We start from the raw sequence: 23,586 nt of genomic DNA on the forward strand, positions 1-23,586 counted from the left end.
TAATTAAAATATTTAAAAAAATAAAAAATAAATAAAAAACATCTTAAAGGGATATCTACCATTAGATTTTAGATGACAGTATAGATAGATACACATACATGTATGATAGTGCACACATCCATATTTATACACATACATATACACACACACATACCTACATATGTGTGTAGGTATGTATGTAATTTCCTCACTCCCTTCCCACTGGAGGATGGAAAAGCTAAAATGGCAACATCAGTCCTTAGCTAAGATTGACATCAAAAACCAGTTTACCTTGAGGAAAGATTTGGGCACTTTGGTTTTAAACACTTTGGTTTGTATTTAAGCTTCTGGAATGATTATTAGTAAGGCAAGGGGATCCTCTTAGCATAGTTTTTGCTAAAACATAGAGTTTTGAAAATGAGACACCAATAGGGAACCACCTGTAGCACAAAGTATTATTTGCCACTGGAGGAATAGAGGACAGTAATAAGGTCAGTGCAGTAACCCAGGTAGGAGTAAAGTAAAGTAAAGAACTGGACAATTTGTTGAAGTATCTATACACAAAGTATTATTTTGCAAAGCAAAATCAGAAATATTTTGTGAGTTTGTAAAAGTAAGTCTTCCATACCCCCTTCACTAACTTTGTGTGTTCATGCATAAAACCTATTAAATTCTAAATGAGATAAGCCATTATGTAAACTATGCTGGACCTGACTTCAATAGATTTTTTTTTGAGAAACCAAAAAGCTAATTATGACAATAGAATATTGTCAATATTTAAAAAAATAATTCTAGGTTTTATTTCATGCTTTTATAAATTGCTACCTGCTCACTTTCTATTATCATGACCATATTGATGATGCGCTTCATATGGAACATCACCTATTGTTTCCAAACCTATGGTTACCATGGAGTAGGAAGGCATGGTAAGTTGCTAGTAAAGATAAATGAATCAGTCTACATTTCTCATCTCTCTCCTTTGTAAAGACAGAGTGTGGATAGACCTTATCACAAGCATGATGTCTGCCTAAACATAAGTTTAGTGATGAGAGGAATGGTGATAAAGATTGTCTAGACATAAGAGATATAACTGAAGCCATGCTAGAATTCTCAAGTTGCGATCTTATAACAAATGTAAAAAAACTAGTTGGGAATAGAAATAAGCTTATAACTAAGATCTGCAAATATTTACACTTGACAGTTATGTATATTATCTACCAACATATCTAACAGCAATAATAAAATTATATATGATGCATATTCATTGAATATTATATATATTATATATATATAATATATATATAAAATTCTACAAACACACGCAAGTCTTAACAAATATTAATGGAGTGCCTCAAGATACCAGATACATTTCCAGGCACTGAGGATATAATATTTGGTCATGAGAGGTGAAGTCAAAGATCTCTTGAAGCTCTAGAGAGGCTGTTAAACACACACACACACACACACATACACACACAAGAGAAAGGAGGGAGAGGCATCGCTCTGTTATAGTACCTTTTAATCTTTTCAGAAAACTTATTTGTATATGATACTTAGCCTTTGTGATCCAAGAGTGTTATTTCCAGGGTATTACCATTTAATTTGAATTTGAATGACAACAGATGAGGAGAGTAACATTTTAGGGAGAACACACAGCCAAAGGCCCTAAAATAGGAACAACTGGCTTATTAGAGGGAGCAGAAGGTTAGGGTGAGTGGAGAATTGCAGGAGGGCAAGTTAGATGGCCAGGGTATGAGACAGGGTAAAAAGAGAGGCAAGAGTCTCCTCTTTATGGTGGTGTCAGTCAGGGTAAGAGATAAGGGCTTCGAGTCCTAGCATAAGTGCAAGAAAAAGCCACCAGAATATTTTTTTAATTAAATTTACTTTATTCATTTTAGTTTTTTAAAGATTTTATTTATTTATTTGAGAGAGAGTGCATGAGAGAGACAGCAGGAGCAGGGGCAGAAGGAGAGGGGGAAGTAGGCTCTCTGCCAAGCAGGGAGCTCAACATAGGACTCAGTCTCAGGACCTTGAGATCATGATGCGAGCTGAAGGCAAACATTTAACCAACTGAACCACCCAGGTGCCCCCAGAATGGTTTTTTTAAAAGATTTATTTATTTATTTGAGAGAGAGCTAGAAAGAGCACAAGTGGGAGTGGGAGACAGAGAGGGAGAAAGAATCTCATACATATTCTGTACTGAGTGCAGAGCCTGACATGGGGCTCGATCCCATGACCATGCGATCACGACCTGAACCAAAACCTAGAGTTGGACACTTAACCGACTGTGCCACCCAGGTGCCCCACCACCAGAATGTTTTAAGTAGGGGGGAGACAGGTAAAAGAAATACCAGTAATGCCACTGGAGGAATAGAGGACAGTAATAAGGTCAGTGCAGTAACCCAGGTAGGAGATGCCATGTCTTTAATACCTGAGTATAGTCTGCTATCTTAGCCCAACAGTTAATTTATAAATTATTTGTGCTCTATTTATTTTAGTTCTCTTTTTGCCTTTTCACAGTCAGGATCCTTTTTGCTTTGGAAATAGAAATCCTTGCCTCATACAAATAGATGTTAGCCATGTGTACAGGTTGTGCACAGGGTGCATCTGGGAAATACTATTCATCCCATAAACCATTAATAATTATCAAACAAAACAAGGATTTTAAAAAAAAAAAATGGAGGTAACAAGATGCTCTTATTTCTACCTTTCCCCACATCTACTCTGATTTGCCTGAGGGATAAGGTTTAAATACCTATTTATGTGAACTAGGGTAGCATACTTCCCTTTGTGATTCCTAGTTATTGATTGTTAAAACAGCAGCAGCTCTACTGTGTACCTGGCACACCTCAAAAAATATATTGGCTGAGATAGGATATGAAAAAGTAGATTGTGAATACAAAATAATTATAAAATGAAAAGAATGATCACCATTGTAAATAAGATGACTAGCCATGCGCTAATTATTTTAGCTATACCATTATGGTTACTACTTTGCCTCATACATATTTTTCTCCATCTTATTATAATTGCCTTGTTCATTGTTTCCCCAAAGGATATGATTATGGGTGTTTTCTCCAGGAATAAGGAAACGTGTTCAAGGTGATTGAAATTACATTTAAGGTTGAAATTTTATAATCAAAACACTTAGAAATGTTTCATAAGGAGCATGTCAGTATGAACAGATAAAGGGGATGTGGTGTATATATATGTATGTGTATATATACACAATGGAGTATTATTCAGCCAGCAAGAGAATGAAATCTTGCCATTTAAATTATATGGATGGAGCTAAAATGTATTGCTAAGTGAAATATGTCACTCAGAGAAAGACAAATATTATATGATCTCACTCATGTGGAATTTAAGAAAGAAAACATGAACATAAGAGAAGGGGGGGAGAGAAGAAAATAAACCATAAGAGACTCTTTTTTTGTATTTTTTTAATTGGAGTTTGATTTGCCAACATAGAGTATAACACCCAGTGCTTAACTTGTCAAGTGCCCCCCCTCAGTGCCCGTCACCCAGTCACCCCAACCCCCCGCCCATCTCCCCTTCCACTACCCCTTGTTAATTTCCTAGAGTTAGGAGTCTCTCATGTTCTGTCACCCTCAATGATATTTCCCACTCATTTTCTCTCCTTTCCCCTTTAATCCCTTTCACTATCTTTTATATTCCTTGTATGAATGAAACCATATAATGTTTGTCCTTCTCTGATTGACTTACTTCATTCAGCATAATACCCTCCAGTTCCATCCACATCGAAGCAAATGGTGGGTATTTGTCGTTTCTAATGGCTGAGTAATATTCCATTGTATACATAAATCACATCTTCTTTATCCATCCATCTTTTGATGGACACTGAGGCTCCTTCCACAGTTTGGCTATTGTGGCCATTGCTGCTATAAACATCAGGGTGCAGGTGTCCCAGCGTTTCACTGCATCTGTATCTTTGGGGTAAATCCCCAGCAGTGCAATTGCTGGGTCATAGGGCAGTTCTATTTTTAACTCTTAGAGGAACCTCCACACGGTTTTCCAGCTTCACCAGTTCACATTCCCACCAACAGTGCAAGAGGGTTCCCCTTTCTCCACATCCTCTCCAACATTTGTGGTTTCCTGCCTTATCAATTTTCCCCATTCTCCCTGGTGTGAGGTGGTATCTCATTGTGGTTTTGATTTGTATTTCCCTGAGGGCAAGTGATGCGGAGCATTTTCTCATGTGCTTGTTGGCCATGTGTATATGTTCCTCTGAAATTTCTGTTCATGTCTTTTGCCTATTTCATGATTGGATTGTTTGTTTCTTTGCTGTTGAGTTTAATAAGCTCTTTATAGATCTTGGATACTAGCCCTTATCTGATAATGTCATTTGTAAGTATCTTCTCAGATTCTGTAGGTTGTCTTTTACTTTTGTTGACTGTTTCTTTTGTTGTGCAGAAGCTTTTTATCTTGATTAAGTCCCAAAAGTTTATTTTTGCTTTTGTTTCCCTTGCCTTCATAGATGTATCTTGTAGGAAGTTGCTGTGGCCAAGTTAAAAAATGGTGTTGCCTGTGTTCTCCTCTAGAATTTTGATGGATTCTTGTCTCACATTTAGATCTTTCATCCATTTTGAGTTTATCTTTGTGTATGGTGAAAGAGAGTGGTCTAGTTTCATTCTTCTGCATGTGGATGTCCAATTTTCCCAACACCATTTATTGAAGAGACTGTCCTTTTTCCAGTGGACAGTCTTTCCTCTTTTGTCAAATATTAATTGACCATAGAGTTGAGGGCCCATTTCTGGATTCTCTATTCTATTCCATTGATCTATGTGTCTGTTTTTGTGCCAGTATCACACTGTCTTGATGATCACAGCTTTGTAGTACAACTTGAAATCCAGCATTGTGATGCCCCCAGCTCTGGTTTTCTTTTTCAATATTCCCCTGGCTATTCGGGGCCTTTTCTGATTCCACACAAATTTTAAGATGATTTGTTCCATCTGAAGAAAGTCCATGGTATTTTGATAGGGATTGCACTGAACGTGTAAATTGCCCTGGGTAGCATTGACATTTTCAATATTAATTCTTCCAATCCATGAGCATGGAATATTTTTCCATCTGTTTGTGTCTTCCTCAATTTCTTTCAAAATTGTTCTGTAGTTTTTAGGGTATAGATCCTTTATCTCTTTCATTAGGTTTATTCCTAGGTATCTTATGCTTTCAGGTGCAATTGTAAATGGGATTGACTCCTTAATTTCTCTTTGTTAGGTCTCATTGTTAGTGTTTAGAAATGCCACTGATTTCTGGGCATTGATTTTGTATCCTGCCACATTGCTGAATTGCTGTATGAGTTCTAGCAATCTTGGGGTGGAGTCTTTGGGGTTTTCTACGTAGAGTATCATGTCATCTGCAAAGAGGGAGAGTTTGACTTCTTCTTTGCCAATGTGAATGCCTTTAATGTCTTTTTGTTGCCTGATTGCTGAGGCTAGGACTTCTAGTACTATGCTGAATAGCAGTGGTGCGAGTGGACATCCCTGTTGTGTTCCTGATCTTAGAGGAAAGGCTCTCAGTGTTTCCCCATTGAGGATGATATTTGCTGTGGGCTTTTTGTAGATGGCTTTTAAGATGCTGAGGAATGTTCCCTCTATCCCTACAGTCTGAAGAGTTTTGATCAGGAATGGATGCTGTATTTTGTCAAATGCTTTCTCTGCATCTATTGAGGATCATATGGTTCTTGTTTTTTCTCTTGTTGATATGATCTATCACTTTGATTGTTTTATGAATGTTGAACCAGCCTTGCATCCCGGGGTTAAATCTCACTTGGTCATGGTGAATAATCTTCTTAATGTACTGTTGGATCCTACTGGCTAGTATGTTGTTGAGAATTTTTGCATCCATGTTCATCAGGGATATTGGTCTGTAATTCTCCTTTTTGGTGGGGTCTTTGTCTGGTTTCAGAATTAAGATGATGCTGGCCTCATAAGACAAGTTTGGAAGTATTCCATCCCTTTCTATCCTTCAAAACAGCTTTAGTAGAATAGGTATTGTCTCTTCTTTAAACGTTTGATAGAATTCCCCTGGGAAGCCGCCTGGCCCTGGACTTCTGTGTCTTAGGAGGTTTTTGATGACTGCTTCAATTTCATCCCTGGTTATTGGCCTGTTCAGGTTTTCTACTTCTTCCTTTTCCTGTTTTGGTAGTTTGTGGTTTTCCAGAAATGCATCCATTTCTTCCAGATTGCCTAATTTATTGGCATATAGCTGCTCACGATATGTTTTTAAAATCATTTGTATTTCCTTGGTATTGGTTGTGATCTCTCCTTTTTCATTCATGATTTTATTCATTTGAGTCTTTTTTCTTTTCTTTTTTTTTTATTTTATTTTATTTATGATAGTCATACAGAGAGAGAGAGAGAGAGGCAGAGACATAGGCAGAGGGAGAAGCAGGCTCCATGCACCGGGAGCCCGACGTGGGACTCGATCCCGGGTCTCCAGGATCGCGCCCTGGGCCAAAGGCAGGCGCCAAACCGCTGCGCCACCCAGGGATCCCTCTTTTTTTCTTTTTAGTAAGGCTGACTAATGGTTTATCTTATTAATTCTTTCAGAGAACCAACTCCTGGTTTTGTTGATCTTTCTACAGTTCTTCTGTTCTCTATTTCATTGAGTTCTGCTCGAATCTTTATTAACTCTCTTCTGCTTGATGTAGGTTTGATTTGCTGTTCTTTCTCCAGTTCCTTTAGGTGTGAGGTTAGCTTGTGTATTGGCGTTTTTTCCAGTTTTTTGAGGGATGCTTGTATTGTGATGCATTTCCCTCTCAGTACTGCTTTTGCTGTATCCCCAAAATTTTGAACGTTTGTATCTTCATTTTCATTAGTTTCCATGAATCTTTTAAATTCACCATAAGAGACTCTTAACAATAGAGAACAAACTGAGGGTTTCTGGAAGGAGGTGGGTAGGGGATGGGCTCCATTGTGACGAATATTAAAGAGAGCATGTGTTATGATGAGCACTGAGTATTATATGCAAGTGATGAATCACTAAATTCTACCTCAGAAACTAATATTGTACTGTACACTAGCTAAAATTAAAAAAAAGAAATATCAGTAAAAAATTAAATGCCCAGATGAGCTCCCCCCTTTCTTCCTCTTTTTACTCCATTTCCATTTGATTCTTATTTCTTTCCACTACAATTCTGATACCTTCATAGATGTGAATTGATGATGAAGCTAGGGATCCCTGGGTGGCGCAGCGGTTTGGCGCCTGCCTTTGGCCCAGGGCGCGATCCTGGAGATGCGGGATCGAATCCCACGTCGGGCTCCCGGTGCATGGAGCCTGCTTCTCCCTCTGCCTGTGTCTCTGCCTCTCTCTCTCTCTCTCTCTCTCTCTCTCTCTCTCTCTGTGACTATCATAAATGAATAAAATCTTTAAAAAAAAAAAGATGATGAAGCTAATATGGTAAAGAAGTTTGTTAAGATACCTCTAGTCCCACACTACTGCAACACCAACTTGCTGCTATTGGTCCATTAAAAATCTTTAACGTTTATGAAAGTGGAAAGAAAAAACAAAGTACCACTGATTGCATGGTTAAAATGATATAATGAAAACAGGGCAAGGTCTGTTGATATGCTCAAGTTGGCAAACTTAAAAGGACTAGGTGAAATGATTTTTGTTTTGATTCCTTTTATGCTGCAGAATACCCTTTGGGTGGTGGGAGGTGAAGGAGAGAGAAGAAAAAGACAAACCTTCCTACTGTGGAAGTGTAAGAAGACAGTTGGCACAGGGACAGCAAAAAATCTTCTTCTCTATGAATAAACTAATTAATTTGATTGAAAAATGCAACCTGCAGAGAGAAAAAGAGATTTACTGACATTTCTACAAGGACTCATAAGATAAGCACAGCAAGTTCCATCAACTTCTCTGATAATTGTAGTTAGGACATGCAGGGGGAACCTGAAGTCTTTGTTATGGTGGGGGAAGAAAATGAAAGCAAGTCTGTAAGGAGGCCACAGGAAGTTATGTTCTCATTTCCATCAGCAGGAGAGATACGAATAGTATCTGAGTGAAAATACCAGCTATAACATGGTAAATAATTGTGAATCACCATCCATGTTTTGATTGGAGAGAGAAATATGTCTAGAAAGTCTGGTTCATTTTTTTCCCCCACATGTCTGTTCCAGTCTTGATATGAGATAACATATGTGAGTGAATAGAACAAAGGAGATGCTGAACAAATAGTGGGGTTTCTCCCAAGTGAAGTGGCTAAGATATTGCATAGATGAATATATAAATGAATGGATGAACAAATGAATTAATTTCTTCATATAGTTCCAGTCCAACACATGAATTTGTTGCAATGAACATTTTAACAGTATGTAATCTCAAACTTTTATGTGTGATTTTTTATCACCATTTTGTTAATTCATTTTTAAATTATTCTAGTATTGAAACGAGAATTTCTTAGAGATCAAGATGGTTCAAGAACCAACAGTAACATTACCTGAGAACTTATTAAAAATACAGAATCTCAGTCTTCCCTCTGATCTACAGAATCAGAATCTGCAATTTAACAAGATCCCAAGGGATTCCTAAGCCTATTAAAGTTTGAGAAGCACTGATCTACTTGAAACAATTATGAAATAGTATAAATCCATATTCCTTCTTTGTAGAAAACAATGTGAAAGTACTGACAATTAGTTACTGGCCTAATAAGCAGCAGTAATTAACATACAGTAATTTGGTCAGGTTCAAATGTATATGACTGGCCATCACAGTTCTTTCTGTAAATAATGTGCAGTTAAGATGTGGATAGTCCTTGTTCAAATAACAAAAAGTATACGACTTTTACAATTTAAATTATAAATCAGAAAGCCCAATCTCTGGAATTGATCGAAGTGAAGAGTAGAGAGTAGGATTTTTTTTTAAACAATGCTTTTTTCACAAAGATAAACAATGATAATTAAGAATTAAGTTTAATCATTCATTCATCCGTCTCACTAACAATTCTTATCTACTATATCCCCAGAACTGTTTTAGGTACTGGGTAAATATCAGAGAACAAAGCTAACTCCCTCCCTTATTAAGCTTGCATTCTTAGTGGAAGAAGACAGTTACAATATGTATAACATACCAGATGGTGATAAATGATAAAAAGGGAAAAGAATCAGAGGATAGATTTAGAGAAGGAAACACTGTGTGTTGTTGTATATTAGGTAGTCAGGGAAGGCCTCTCTGAGGAGGTAATATTTAAGGAGAGCCCTAAATGAAGAAAGGGAAGAAGCCATGCAGACAGCTGGGGCAAAAGCAAACAAATGGAAAGGTCCAGAGGCAGGAGTACTCTGGCCATGTTTGAGAAACAGTGTGCTGGAGCTGACAGAAAGTAGAATGATGTCATTGTGATTTCTGACTAGAAAATGGCTCAAATTAAATTAATAGACTATCTCAACAAGAACAGATGTTATGGAAATTGGCATTTTTATAATCTTAATCTGATATTTCTGATTGGGAAACTGTTCATGTTTTTGTATTATGTCTTATGTTTGATTGATAATTAAATGATACCACTTATTCATTCAAGCAATATTTTTCATGTGTCTAGTATATGCCAGGCTCTATGCCAGATGTTATATAGTGACATAATTTTTTGAATTTGAGAGTAGGCTTCTTTTGCCATATAAATGAATGTGGTCTCTGAGTGTCAACATTCCCCATTCTTACTAGGGATAATTTAAACAATCTTCCAATCATTTTATTTAATAGTAGTTCTTGGTTTGTGATGACATCTGCGTTTCTTCATCCACTTTGTGAGTATTTAATCAGGAAGATTGAATTGAAGGTTGCCGTAATGTATTTGCCACAAGAATCTTTTGCATCCAGCCATGCAGCTTCTTTATTATGTTATTGTGACTCTTTTGAATTTATGCTTTCAAAATGCAAATGAATTTGTTTGCATTTTGAACTTTAATCTTGCTCTGGATAGTTGAAGAATATCAATAATTAAACTGTTGTTGAGTTCTATGGATGGAGGAATAAAATAGATCAGGATTTTAAGAACAATGGTGCATTTTTGTTTCACAGAATCCTTTTTAAACACAACACTAGATCTCACATTCCATTCAGTGAACAAATAAATATTAATACACATTTAATTTTGAGGGAGGGTTGAAAATTTTTTTATTCCTAGTTGTTGGAAGGGGAACTTTGCAGATGAATTCTTTCAGAAATATTTATTGTGAGGTTGTAGACTAAAAACTGTGGCCTCCAAGATCAGGTTGCAGGGTGTGATATAATAATAATTTTCAGAATTAGTGGGAACTTTTGAAAAATGTACATGTTCTGTTTTCCTTGCTTTCTCTTTTGTCCCAAGACAGATGTCAGCCTACCAATTGGGAGTGATGGTGCTATGGAGAAGAGGATGGACATATTCATTTTAGGGGGAAAAAGCCTCTTTATATGATTCAGTTAGACCTTTGCCTCATTTCATTCTGTGGTGGAAACTATACTCATAGTAGTATACTGGTAGTAGACTACTGTCACTGTCAGGCTTTGTAGCTGGATTTTTTAAGGTATGATTGGGACTTGGAGGAAAGAATATATTTACTGAAGCAAAGAGGTGCAGGGAGGCAAGGAGAGATGAACCACGTACACAGATGTAGATGGTTATATTTTCATAAATTTAGAATGGAAATTGCAGACTGGTGGTGGATGTAGGGGTAGTAAAAGTGGTAGGATAGAGGTAACAGTGATGGTGAAAGTCTTACATGTTTGGGGTCATTGTTTTTATTGGATTCTTGGTTTTAAACCTTATTATTCCCAAGGCATTCCTTGAGCTTTGATAAATGTCCCAAACCTTGGGAGTTGAAAACTACTAATATGATGCTTCATATGGCCCATTCATTACTGCCATACAACAAAAGCCTTTACATATGTTTGTATATGCATTACTGAAACTTTGCTTTAAAAAATCAATATTGCTTTACAATTTTAAAACAATATGGGGTTTCTTTTACTTTGCCTAGAATATATCATATTTTCTGATTCCTACGTTTAGTGAAATGTTATAAATATTTAAAGTATCTGGTCGTTTATTTTACCTTGTCATCACCATATGTTTGAGGGAAACTGGGTCTTGGTATATTGTGGTTTCTATCATTAATGTAAATCTTATGTTAAGAGCATTTGTCTCAATAGTTAGAACTGTACTCTTCATTTTTGTGAGAAGAAAGAGCAAAATTATCCATTAATGACAATCTCTATAAGATCCCACTAAATTACCTTCTTTCCTTGTGTTTTTATATTGTGATAATCACTGATATAAATGAAATCAGGACTAGATATAAAAATCATCTCTAAAAAAACTCACATTAGTACAGGCAGTATGGCATAATGGTGAAATAGGCCCCAGAGCCAAACCTGAGTCCCGCTTTCCTACCTTCCCTTGCTTGCCCTTTGACCCAGGTAAACTTTTTTTTCCTCGTCTGTAAATTGAGGCTAAGATCAGTTCCTGCATCATTAAAATTAATTATAGTAATGCCTCTATTGTCTGACACATGATAAATATAATTTGTTATTCATACATAAATTATATTTAAATGTCCCACATTCCACAAGGTTAAAACTACTATTTTAGTTGATAATCTACTACTTATATAGTATAATTCATTTTTAAATAATTCAGTAAAGACATTTTTATATGTCCTAAGCCTGTCTCCATGTCATCTCCTTGCCTCTGGTTCATGTTAATCCTTTTTTTATTTTATTTTATTTTATTATTTTTTATTATTATTTTTTCATTGGTGTTCAATTTACCAACATACAGAATAACCCCCAGTGCCCGTCACCCAATCACTCCCACCCCCCGCCCTCCTCCCCTTCTACCACCCCTAGTTCGTTTCCCAGAGTTAGCAGTCTTTACGTTCTGTCTCCCTTTCTGATATTTCCCACACATTTCTTCTCCCTTCCCTTATATTCCCTTTCACTATTATTTATATTCCCCACATGAATGAGAACATATAATGTTTGTCCTTCTCTGACTGACTGACTTCACTCAGCATAATACCCTCCAGTTCCATCCACGTTGAAGCAAATGGTGGGTATTTGTCATTTCTAATGGCTGAGGAATATTCCATTGTATACATAAACCACATCTTCTTTATCCACTCATCTTTCGATGGACACCGAGGCTCCTTCCACAGTTTGGCTATTGTGGACATTGCTGCTATAAACATCGGGGTGCAGGTGTCCTGGCGTTTCATTGCATCTGAATCTTTGGGGTAAATCCCCAACAGTGCAATTGCTGGGTCGTAGGGCAGGTCTATTTTTAACTTTTTGAGGAACCTCCACACAGTATTCCAGAGTGGCTGCACCATTTCACATTCCCACCAACAGTGTAAGAGGGTTCTCTTTTCTCCGCATCCTCTCCAACATTTGTTGTTTCCTGCCTTGTTAATTTTCCCCATTCTCACTGGTGTGAGGTGTTATCTCATTGTGGTTTTGATTTGTATTTCCCTGATGGCAAGTGATGCAGAGCACTTTCATGTTAATCCTGATACAGTCATGCTGCCTGGGCTCAGCTATCCAAAAGTTTGCCACATGTGAAAACTCAAGGGCTGAAGTAAAAAATTTATGCCTGAGTCCCAAAAACCAACACAGTCATTTTCACCCCTGGATGTTCACTGGAATAATGTATCTGGATATGAATTCCACTAATTTACCTTTTGGTGATAGTCTCAATAAAAACCTGATGTGTAAAAGTCACCTTCATTGATCCCTTGCATAATAGAGTAAATGAAACAAAAAAGCCATGCAAGGGGGTTAAAATAACTACATATTTAAGTATTTTTCATCATTTCCAGAGCACTGAGTTATACATAAACAATTCTTGAGCTAAAATCAAAACTATATAATCTAGTCTGTAAGGCCATTTTGCTGGAGATTTTCAAGCCAACAGTTTGAATAAGCAAATAAATTAATTTTGTTTTTTTTCCAGTGTGATTTTAGTTACTAATTGGCATGCATTTGAGAGTAAAAGGTGCATTAAAATTTCAGTTTCTCTAATTCATACCAATAGCCCTCGCTTAAATCACATATGTAGGTTTTATTGATAGCTGAAATCATATGATTGTATTTTACATGCATAACATGCTACTTGAACATCACTGGGGATTTTTTTGTAATCTATAAATTCACATTAATATTTTACCTCCTTTCATTAGTTACACTTCTTATTTGAGAATTGTATATAAGCAAATAATTATGAAGTCTAAGAAATGGGGCCTGAGAACCTATCTTAGTAATTTTTAATTCTAAGTCCCTAGGATCTATGAAGTCTATACTTTTACATATTTATTAGTATAGCACCTTGCATAGGATTATGTTTTGTAAGTATTTTTATACATTTTATAATGTATTTCCATAAAACCCAAGAAACACTATTTGGACTATCAAACATGGGCTGAAATTAATGAAAACATTTATAATTTTGTCATTTATAAATTTGTGTAGAAAACCAAAATTTCAGAAAATGGCATTCAGATTTATTGCTAAATTCCTTAACTCAGGAGGATATCATTCCTTATAAATATTATGTGAGGGATGCCTGGGTGGCTCAGTGGTTGAGCATCTGCCTTTGGCTCAGGTCATGATCCTGGGGTCCTTGGATCAAGTCCTGCATCAGGCTCCCCACAGGGGCAGCCTGCTTCTCCCTCTGCCTGTGTCTCTGCCTGTGTCTCTGCCTCTCTGTTTCTGTGTCTCTTGTGAATAAATAAATAAATAAAATCTAAAAAAATTGCATGAAATAATAAAATATTATGGATAAAGATGGCCAAGTAAGGAATCCTTGTTGTTGTTAATCCAGTTATCTGTTGATTTAGACCTGTGCTGTCCAGTATGGCAGCCACTGGCTGCATGTAGTTATTTAGTTGTAAATGTAAATTATTGTAATTAGATATGGGTAAAAATTCAGTTTCTTATTTATACTAGCCATATTTCAAGTGCACAACAGCCACACATGGCTAGTGGCTATTGTATTGGATAATACACATATACAATATTTACATCATTGTAATGATCTGTTGAGCAGTACTGGTTAGGAGATAAATGCCTTTCTATAGTCCACCAGAATCTCTCTAAAGCAGACTGTGCTTGCAGTGTTTTCTTCATGTTCGTAGAGAGATGTTCCCATAGCAGGGTGTGAGGTGAGAGAGATCATCAATAAAATTATTTGGAAAATGATATTCCTTAAGATGCTTTTTTTACTGCAGCTAAAATACCAAATACAAGTGGCTTATACCATCGCTTCTCAAAGTATGATCCATGGATGAGCAGCATTGGCATGCCCTGGGCATTAGAAATGAAGAATCTCTGGCAGGCCCCTCCCCAGACTTAGAAAGTAGGACATATCCCCCACGAGATTTGTATGCACATTAAAGTTTGGGAAGCACTGGTTAAAACCATAAGGATGTCATTATCTTAGATTACAATAAAGCCACAGGTGAGATAGCTCTAAGTTAAGTGTGTGACTCCACTGTGCCATCAAAATCCCAGGATCTTTCTTTTTTTTATTGGAATATAATTGACATACAGTGTTATATTAGTTGTAGATAGAGAATAAAATGATTCAACAATTCTATTTCTCAGTGCTCATCAAGATAAAGTTTACTCTTTATTATTCCCCTTACCTATATCTCCTATCCCCTCACCCACCACCACTCTGGAAGCCACCAGATTTGATTTCTGTATTTAAGAGTCTATTTTTGTTTGTCTCTTTTTTCCCTGTGTTTGTTTTGTGTTTTATGTCAACATATGAGTGAAATCATGTAATATTTGTCTTTCTCTGACTGGCTTATTTCACTTAGCATTATAACCTCTAGGTCATTTCAATTTATTGGTTTTGCTAGTCTCTGTCTGTCTTTGGCTGATTTTACAATTGGAAGTTGGCTGCAGCAGTTCCCAATGTCATATCCTGACATGCTTCTGCCTCTGGATTTTGTCAGGACTGTCTCCTGTCTGACACTAGTTTATTCTAGCTCCATTGTCCTCCTTTCTCTATTGCCAGTCATGTGTTTATGCTTTGTTTTCCTTCTGCTTTTATATAGCCCTTTCTAAAGGACCACTTGAAAACCATAAAATGCAAACTCTTTTCTTGCCCATGGGTGATAGACTTTTATTTTATGAATTTGACAAATTTCCCTGGTTTATTTGCATCTTTTGAATGTTAGTTGGAAATATGGAATTTCTTTCTTGCATTTCAATAATATTTTAAATTGAACAATGTGAAATTGTCATTTTGTGGAATGAAAACTCATTTATCAGCAACTTCATATGACCCAACCTAACATAGCTTTTGATCCATAAAGAAGGAAGATGAGTCAGTCAAAGTTAAGAGCATGGACTTGGGTCACAGATGGTTTGGCATTTATATACTGTCTTAACTTGTCACTGAGACACCTTGGGCAAGTTCTTTAACCTTCCCAAAATCCATTGTCCTCATAAATAAAATAACAGTGGTATCATCTACCTCAGTAGGTGATAATGAAAACAAAATGTAATTATTTGGTGTTTTTCAAACACAAGTCGGTCATCTTCCACCTTCACACTTCCTTCCATATCTGCATTCCTTTTCATCATCACATATTTAATGCTTTTCCTTAAAATAATTACCTTTACTTAGCCTCATCTTAAGCTGTATGATTTTATATATAAATTAAAATTATATATAGACTCACTATATATATGTATGTATATAAACATATGTGTGCCCATATTTCTTAGCCATATAGCCAAGACAGGGGCATCTGGATGGCTCAGTTGGTTAAGTGTCTGCCTTTGGTTCAGGTCATGATCTCAGGGTTCTGGGATCAAGTCCTGCATCAGGGTCCCTGCTCAAGGGCGAGTCTGCTCCTCTTTCTCTCTCTACCCCTCCCCCCTGCTTGTGTTCTCCCTTTCTCTATCTCAAATAATTAAAATCTTAAAAAAAGATACATACCAAGACATATTAAAATAGTTTCATAGGTTTTCCCCTGTGCCACTAAAATCATTCTGCAAACCACAAATGGATCGTATATCATCATTTAGGATCCACTAAAATCGTACATATTTTATGCTTACTAACAAGACTAACACACAAAAAGTGTTGAATGCATGCTAGCCAATATAGTTAAAATTAATTAAAAATTAATTTTAGGGACACCTGGGTGGCTCAGCAGTTGGGCATCTGCCTTTGGTTCAGGGTGTGATCCCAGAGTCCCCAGATTGAGTTCCATATCAGTTCCTGCATGGAGCCCGCTTCTCCCTCTGCGGGTGTCTCTGCCTCTCTTTCTCTCTGTGTCTCTCATGAATAAATAAATAAAATCTTTAAAAAATTAATATTTAATGATATTTTAACCCATGGATTAGTTATCACCCCCAATTTTCTAAAGTTACCCCTTCTATCACATTTAGAAAAGGGGCATTTGTATTGTAAAGGTTCTACACAGACTTTCTGATAGCGGTGTGCCCTCATGGTTGCCTCTACTGCTGCTCAGACATTGCCATGAGCCACTATTCCCCTCCCTGCTGCTCACTCTGAGTAACTCTAGCTTGTAATTCACCTGCAGGTATTGATGCTATCTCTTTGCAGGCCTTAGCAAAGGAAGCACAGCACCTTTTACTACCTGTTGACTTATTTCATATAACACCTACACAGGAAGCTCTAAGTACTGACCAGACATTACTGAGTAATCCGAGTATCTAAAGTAAAAACATTGGAAAAGCAAAAACCATTTCTGAACACTTTATTAAAAATAATTGTTCTTAAGGTCTAAAGGAAAGCTGTACAAAGGTAAGCTCTTCACAGAGGTTCACCACATGGACATCCTAATTAAGAGGAGCTTCCAGCAGAGGTATAGAGTTCAGTGAATATTTGTTAAGTGGAATGTCTGAAAGTTTGAAAAAGGAAGTAAATAGTATTTTAAAAGGAAATTCCATATTAACTCTAACAAATGTGTTTTATACTTGGAACATTTTTTCAACTATAAAGAACAATGTGGGATTCTTTTCTTCTGGATTCAGGGATTGAGTCCCACATCGGGCTCCCTGCAAGGAGCCTGCTTCTCCTTCTGTCTATGTCTCTGTCTCTCTTTCTGTGTCTCTCATGAATAAATAAAATAAAATCTTAAAAAAAGAATATATACCTCAAAATAAGTATTAACACTTCTCATTTGAGTCTCCAATTTTTGTTGAATGGATGAAATAACTTTAATTTTCAGCCTCACCATGAAGTTGTGTGATTAATAGACAAGATACTGTCTCATGTCCCTGATGTTGGAAACCTAATTGAGAAAGTTTAAGAAGTTGGCTTTAGGGCATATTGCCAGGCTTTAAATTCATTACCCAGCCCACTGTTTTTTACTTCTTTGTAAACAATACATCTCTTTCACTTACCTATTTCTGCATAATGAATGATTCCAAAATGTTGTGGCTTAACACAGTAATTTATATTTACATCATGATTCTGTAGATCAGAAATGTGGGCAGGGCTTGTCTAGATTGTTGTTCTATAGTTGTGATATGGCTGAGATCACTCTTTGGGCTGCATTCAGCAGGAAGCTCAGCTTTTTTGTTTTGTTTTTGTTTTTGTTTTTGATTTTTTTTGTTTTGTTTTTTGTTTGGAAGCTCAGCTTTTAAGATAGCATTTTATCCTCTGGAGTCATTCTCAACATGATCTCTCATCATTCAATACTGTAGTGTGGTCTTCTTACAGCATGGCATCTAGCTTCTGAGAGAGAATATAAATGCTTCCTTGTTCTTTTAAAGCATTTATACTTGGGACTCATATAGTGTCACTTTTGCCGTATTCTACTGGTAAAGACAAATCACAAGGCTAGTCCACATTCATGAGGATGGAAATAGACTCTTGGCAAAAGAGGCAAAAGATTCTGGCCATCTTTAATCACCATACATATTAAAGTAATGGAGATAAAATTGGACAATTGCCAGGATATGCTATTAGTTCAGGTATCAGAGATGGGTTACTTTTACTTAACATGTTCACATTTAGTTAGCTATGTGAAACTTCCTAAAAATTGGGATGTGTGAACTATAATAAATAGAAGAAAGAATAGCTGCGGAGGTGATTGATCATGGGCTCTGCTTCCCTTACTTCTTAGTGTTTAATAGACACCAAGCAGTGTGAACATGCCATAAATTATAAATGTCAACAGTTTTATTTTATAGGTTTAATAATAGTAAGTACACTTATTTTGATAGAGGTATTAATAGACATCTTTCCAATTTTCAGTTTACATAAAGTTCTAATGGATCTCCAGAATCAGCAACTGAAAGAGTTAAATGACTGGCTAACCAAAACAGAAGAGAGAACAAGGAAAATGGAGAAGGAGCCCCTTGGACCTGATATTGAAGACCTAAAACGCCAAGTACAACAACATAAGGTCAGTATATTTTAAGCTATTTACTTTCTACTGGAAAACAAACTCTATGTATATATCTGTATTACAAACACACATGCGTACATGTATTATGGTTTACAGATAGGAATGAATTGAAGCTTCAATTAAGAAGAGTTTGGAAGTCATTCTTACCTAATATATTTTGAAATGTTTGGTTTTTTTTCAAATACAGAATACCTAGGCTTTTCATATCTGAAAAACAATATCCCTGTAGGAGAACAATTCTAGATATGTGATTTATTAAAATTTTGGTTTCTTGGAAGAGAGACTCTGTAGGGATTACTTGCAATGCAAATTTAACTAATAACACAAAATTTTTTTTTACATGTTTTTACCTTCAATTCAAGTCTTAGAACAGGCCAAGCTTGATTAAAGTGAACACCTGTAACATTGCTTTTCTATAAAATACAGACTCTATCGTTTGTAATATTTCCATCTTTTTTCACTTTGTTTGTACATTTACAAATTATGCCCTTTGGTTGCCAGAAAGCATTTGTTGTTTTTGTGATTAGGATTTCTACAGGAATATTTCTTTTTTTTCTCTTTCAGCATCACGTTTTTATGTTTTAAGATTGTATTTATTTATTTGAGAAAGAGAGAGAGAGAGAAAGAGAACACACACAAGCATTGGGAGGGGCAGATGGGAGGGAGTAGCAGACTCCCCACTGAGCAGGGAGCCCTATGCAGGGCTCAAACCCAATACCCTTGGATCAGGACCTGAGCCACCCAGTGCCCCTTCAGCATCCATGTTTTAAATGTTAATTGACATAGAACATTATATGAGTTTTAGATATATAACATAATGATTTGAAATTTGTATACACTGAAAAATGATCAGCCAAGTAAATCTAGTTACCATTTGTTAACATACAGAGTTAAACATTTTTTAAAAATCTTGTGATGAGAGCTTTTAAGGTTGACTCTCCTGGCAACTTTCAAATATGCATTACAATTTTATTGACTGTGGTTCTGTGCTGTACATAACATCTAGCTGACTTACTGTTTTGTAACTGAAAGTCTGTACTTTGTGACTCCCTTCAGCCACTTTGCCCATGTCCTAACCTCCCTCCTCTCTGGCATCCATCGTTCAGTTCTATGTATCTATAAGTTTTGTTTCGTTCATTTGTTTCTCCAAGTGAATACTGAGAGGTGGAATTGCTGGACCATGTAGTATTTCTATTTTTTAATTTTTTGAGAAACCTTCATAGTGTTTTCCATAGTGGTTGACCAGTTTATTTTCCTCCCAACAGTACACAAGGGTTCTCTTTTTCTCCACATCCTCACCAAAATTTCTTATTTCATATATTTTTGATAATAGGCATTCTGAGAAATGCAAAGTGATAGCTTGTTATGGTTTTTATTTTCATTTCCTTGATGATTAGTGATGTTGAGCATCTTTTCACATGCTTGTTGGCCACCAGTACGTCTTCTTTGGAAAAAATGTCTATTCAGATCCTCTGCTTACTTTAAAATCTGATTGTATTTTTTAAAGATTTTATTTATTCATGAGAGACACACAGAGAGAGGCAGAGACACAGACAGAGGGAGAAGCAGGCTCCTCACAGGGAGCCTGATATGGGACTTGATCCCAGGACCAGGATCATGCCCTGAGCCAAAGGCACATGCTCAACCATTGAGCCACCCAGGTGTCCCTGATTGTATTTTTGTTGTTGAATTGTATAAGTTCTTCTTATATTTTGGGTATTAATCCCTTAGTGGATAGATGATTTGCAAATATTTTCTGCCATTCTATAGATTGTCTTTTCATTTTGTTGATGGGTTTCCTTTGCTGTGCAGAATCTTTTTACTTTGCAGTAGTCCCACTTGTTTATTTTTGCTTTTATTACCTTTGCTTTAGATTCAAATCCAAAAAAAAAAAAAAAAGAATTATCACTAAGACTGCTGTCTTGGAGCTTACCACCTTTGTATTCTTCTTGGAGTTTTATGTTTTCAGGTCATGCATCAAGTCTTAATTTGTTTTGAGTTAATTTTTGTGCATGATATAAGACAGTGGTCTAGTTTAATTATTTTAAATGTGGTTCTGCCCTTTTCTCAACACCATTTATTGAAGAGAGTGTCCTTTCCTCATTGCATATTCTTGCCTCTTTTGTCATAAATTAATTGACCATATATGCATGGGTTTATTTCTGGATTTTTAAATTATATTTCATTGATGTGTCTGTTTTTTATGCTAGAACTATACTGTTTTGATTACTATAGCTACATAATATAGTTTGAAACCAGGGAGAATCATGCCTCCAGCTTTTTTCTTCTTTGTCAACATTGCTTTAGCTATTTGAGATCTTTTGTGGTTGTATACAAATTTTAGGATTGTTTGCTCTAGTTCTGTGAAAGATACCATTGGAATTTAGATAAGGATTGCAGGTAAATCTCTAGATTATTTTGGACAATATGGAAATTTTCTTATTTTTTAATATGGACATTTTAATATTCTCACAATCTGTGAGCATGAAATATATTTCCATTTATTTATGTCTTATTCATTTTCTTTCATAAGTATCTTAATAGATTTTAGTGTACAGATCGTTTACCTTCTAGGTCAAATTTACTACTAGGTGCTTTATTCTTTCTGAAGCAATTGTAAATTGGGTTGTTTTCTTAACTACTCTTTCTGAAAGTTTGTTGTTAGTGCATATAAATGATTTCTGTATATTGTTTATGTATCTTGCAACTTTACTATATTTATTAGTTCTAACAGTTTCTGATGCCGTCTTTAGGATGTTCCATGGATGAAGTCCTATTGCCAGCAAATAGTGACAATTATTTCTGAATGGAATTTTGAAGGTGTGTCCTTCTAATAACCATTATAAAGCTAGATCTGAGTTTTATTGTAGGAAAAAGAGCTTGCTCAGTCCATAAAGAAACACACAGGGCGTGTGTGCAAACACACACACACACACGCACGCGTTCATGCATGTGTGCAAAATAACCTTCATAAATGGTCCAGATTGGGCTTGCCAGATTTAGGAAATAAAAATACAAGAAGCCTAGTTAAATTTAAATTTCAGATAAGCAACAAATAATTGTTTTTAATGCAAGTATGTCCCAAACCACTCACTGTTTATCTGAAATTCTGATTTTAGTTGGCATCCTGGATTTCATCTGATAACTCTACTAAGGATTCTGTATTTCTTGGATTTGTGGCTTTGAAAGGAAATATCTACTTCCTCAACTCAGTTCTCCTAAATGTGCATCTCACCCAACTTTATTCTCTTTGTATAACATTTTGTCAGAGCTAGTTTCATAGTTTCTCTATGTAGATGCAAGATACTGTTCTTTCCAAGTCCCAGGTTCTTTTCTTATTTAATGAGCTTCTGGTTCAATGACAAATGGGGCCGGCTGGCCCTTGCTTTTGCTGCCCCGACATCCAACCTTTGGCCATAGCAGATTACAGTCAAGCAGTTTAGGGAGAGCTGTAGCTTTGGTCATCTCCATCCACTGCACCATTGAGGGAAAACATAAATCTTCAACTCTAGTCTAATTTTCATGTGGAACTTGTGATGAAAAGAGGCGAATTTGTCACCTAGATTTTAACTGAATATCTGATGAAGAAGTTAGATCCAATACTAGATCTCAAACTGGACCACATTTCATGTGTGGTTAATGCACTCCTAACATAGACACTCTGTCACCCTCTTCCCCTTGGCCTGCACTGGAAGTTGCATGCAGACTGTTTTTGTATACACTAATGGCTTCTCTGAGGACATTTGCTACCACAAGATAGTCTCAGCCAGTTTGAGGGTGGGAAGGAAGCATTTAGTGCTACCAGAGCTGTTATGAATTAGCCAAGGAGGAACAGGGGATGATGGATAAATCTCCCAGAATTCTTGCCTCATGGTGAGATAATTCCAAGGTGTTTCTTAATTCCATAGTCTCTCAACAGTTTCCCAGCAACACTGAGCCCCAGATGTCCATGAGGTAAGCTGTTTCAGGTTCTCACTTTCATAATGCCTCCTGAGATATCTTCCCAAATAAACTCTTTGCCCCCAAATCCTTGGCTCAAGGTCTGCTTGGAGAGGAACTCAATGTAAGACAACCTTCTTGCCCAGGAAGCCAGGGTACTCTTCAGCCTTGTCACAAACTAAATGCATAATTTTCAGAAATTGCTTAATTCTCATGTTCTCCACATCTTCATATAGGAAATAAGGTCTATTTCAATGTTTCCATTAGTTTTGGAATGTGAAGCCTTTTTTTTAGGAAAGGGCAAGACAAAGGCTGGTAACACTGAACATCAGAGGTAATGATGTTGCCCCTGGATGCCTGGAGTCTGAGGAGCAGGCCAGGAAGTCAGGACTCCATTAGGAGAAGTGGCAGAATAATGTGAGGCTAGCCATGAGTGTGAATGACTTAGGGCAACCATAAGGAAACCTTGAATAGATTCTTCAGTCAGCATAGACAGGCCACCTAGAATCTTCATATTCTGACAGTTACCTGGAATGTTTTACACATTCTTCTGGAAGATATAGAGTGAACAGAATGCGAAATATTTGACTAATATTGTCATAAAATTTGACTAGATTGTCCATTACTTGAAAATATGCCATTTCTGATGAGTATGAAATTGCTTTGAAGAGAATAATTTGAAACAAAAAGCAACAGAATTACATGCAAGTTGATTATCTAATCTTTTACATCCAGGACTTATTCATATAACTACAAAAAGAGAAACAGATGGAATTGTTTCTGTTTCTCACCCCAGAGAGTGAAGCCAGCTTCTACCTTTAACTGTTTAAATCCACTTCAGGCCATATATATATATACACACACACACACATATATGTATATCTATATTTTTTTGTAAAACTAAGATAAGGGAAAAGCACAGCTAAGAGAAAGTTTGAAAATTGCTAATATTCTTTTGTTACTTAAAATATTGATGGGGAGAAGAAAATGATTAACAAAATCAAACAATTTATAAAGGAGTTAAATTTATTTATTTTAAAGTTTTTATTTAAGTTCCAGTGTAGGTAACAAACAGTGTCATATTAATTTCAGGCGTACAATATAGTGATTCAACACTTCCATACAACACTCCATGCTCATCACAAGTGCCCCCCTTAATCCCCATCAACTATTTCACCTGTCCCCCACCCCTCCCCTCTGACAACCATCATTTTGTTCTCTGTAGTTGAATTTATTTAAATGGGAAGCATATTTTCTTAAAAGTACACAC

At 36.3% G+C, this 23,586-nt stretch overlaps 1 protein-coding gene across 14 annotated transcripts in view; it reads left to right on the top strand.

Annotated features, from left to right (window-relative positions):
• DMD (dystrophin) overlaps nt 1-23,586 on the top strand; it is a 2,167,959-nt gene that overhangs the window by 691,956 nt on the left and 1,452,417 nt on the right. For all 14 annotated transcript variants that reach the window (XM_072818058.1, XM_072818060.1, XM_072818056.1 and 11 more), the window contains one exon: nt 18,224-18,374. In XM_072818058.1, coding sequence (XP_072674159.1) covers nt 18,224-18,374 — 151 coding nt within the window. The remainder of the gene's footprint in view (nt 1-18,223; nt 18,375-23,586) is intronic.

This window comes from Canis lupus, chromosome X (assembly GCF_048164855.1).
Source record: "Canis lupus baileyi chromosome X, mCanLup2.hap1, whole genome shotgun sequence".
Classification (NCBI taxonomy): Eukaryota; Metazoa; Chordata; class Mammalia; order Carnivora; family Canidae; genus Canis; species Canis lupus.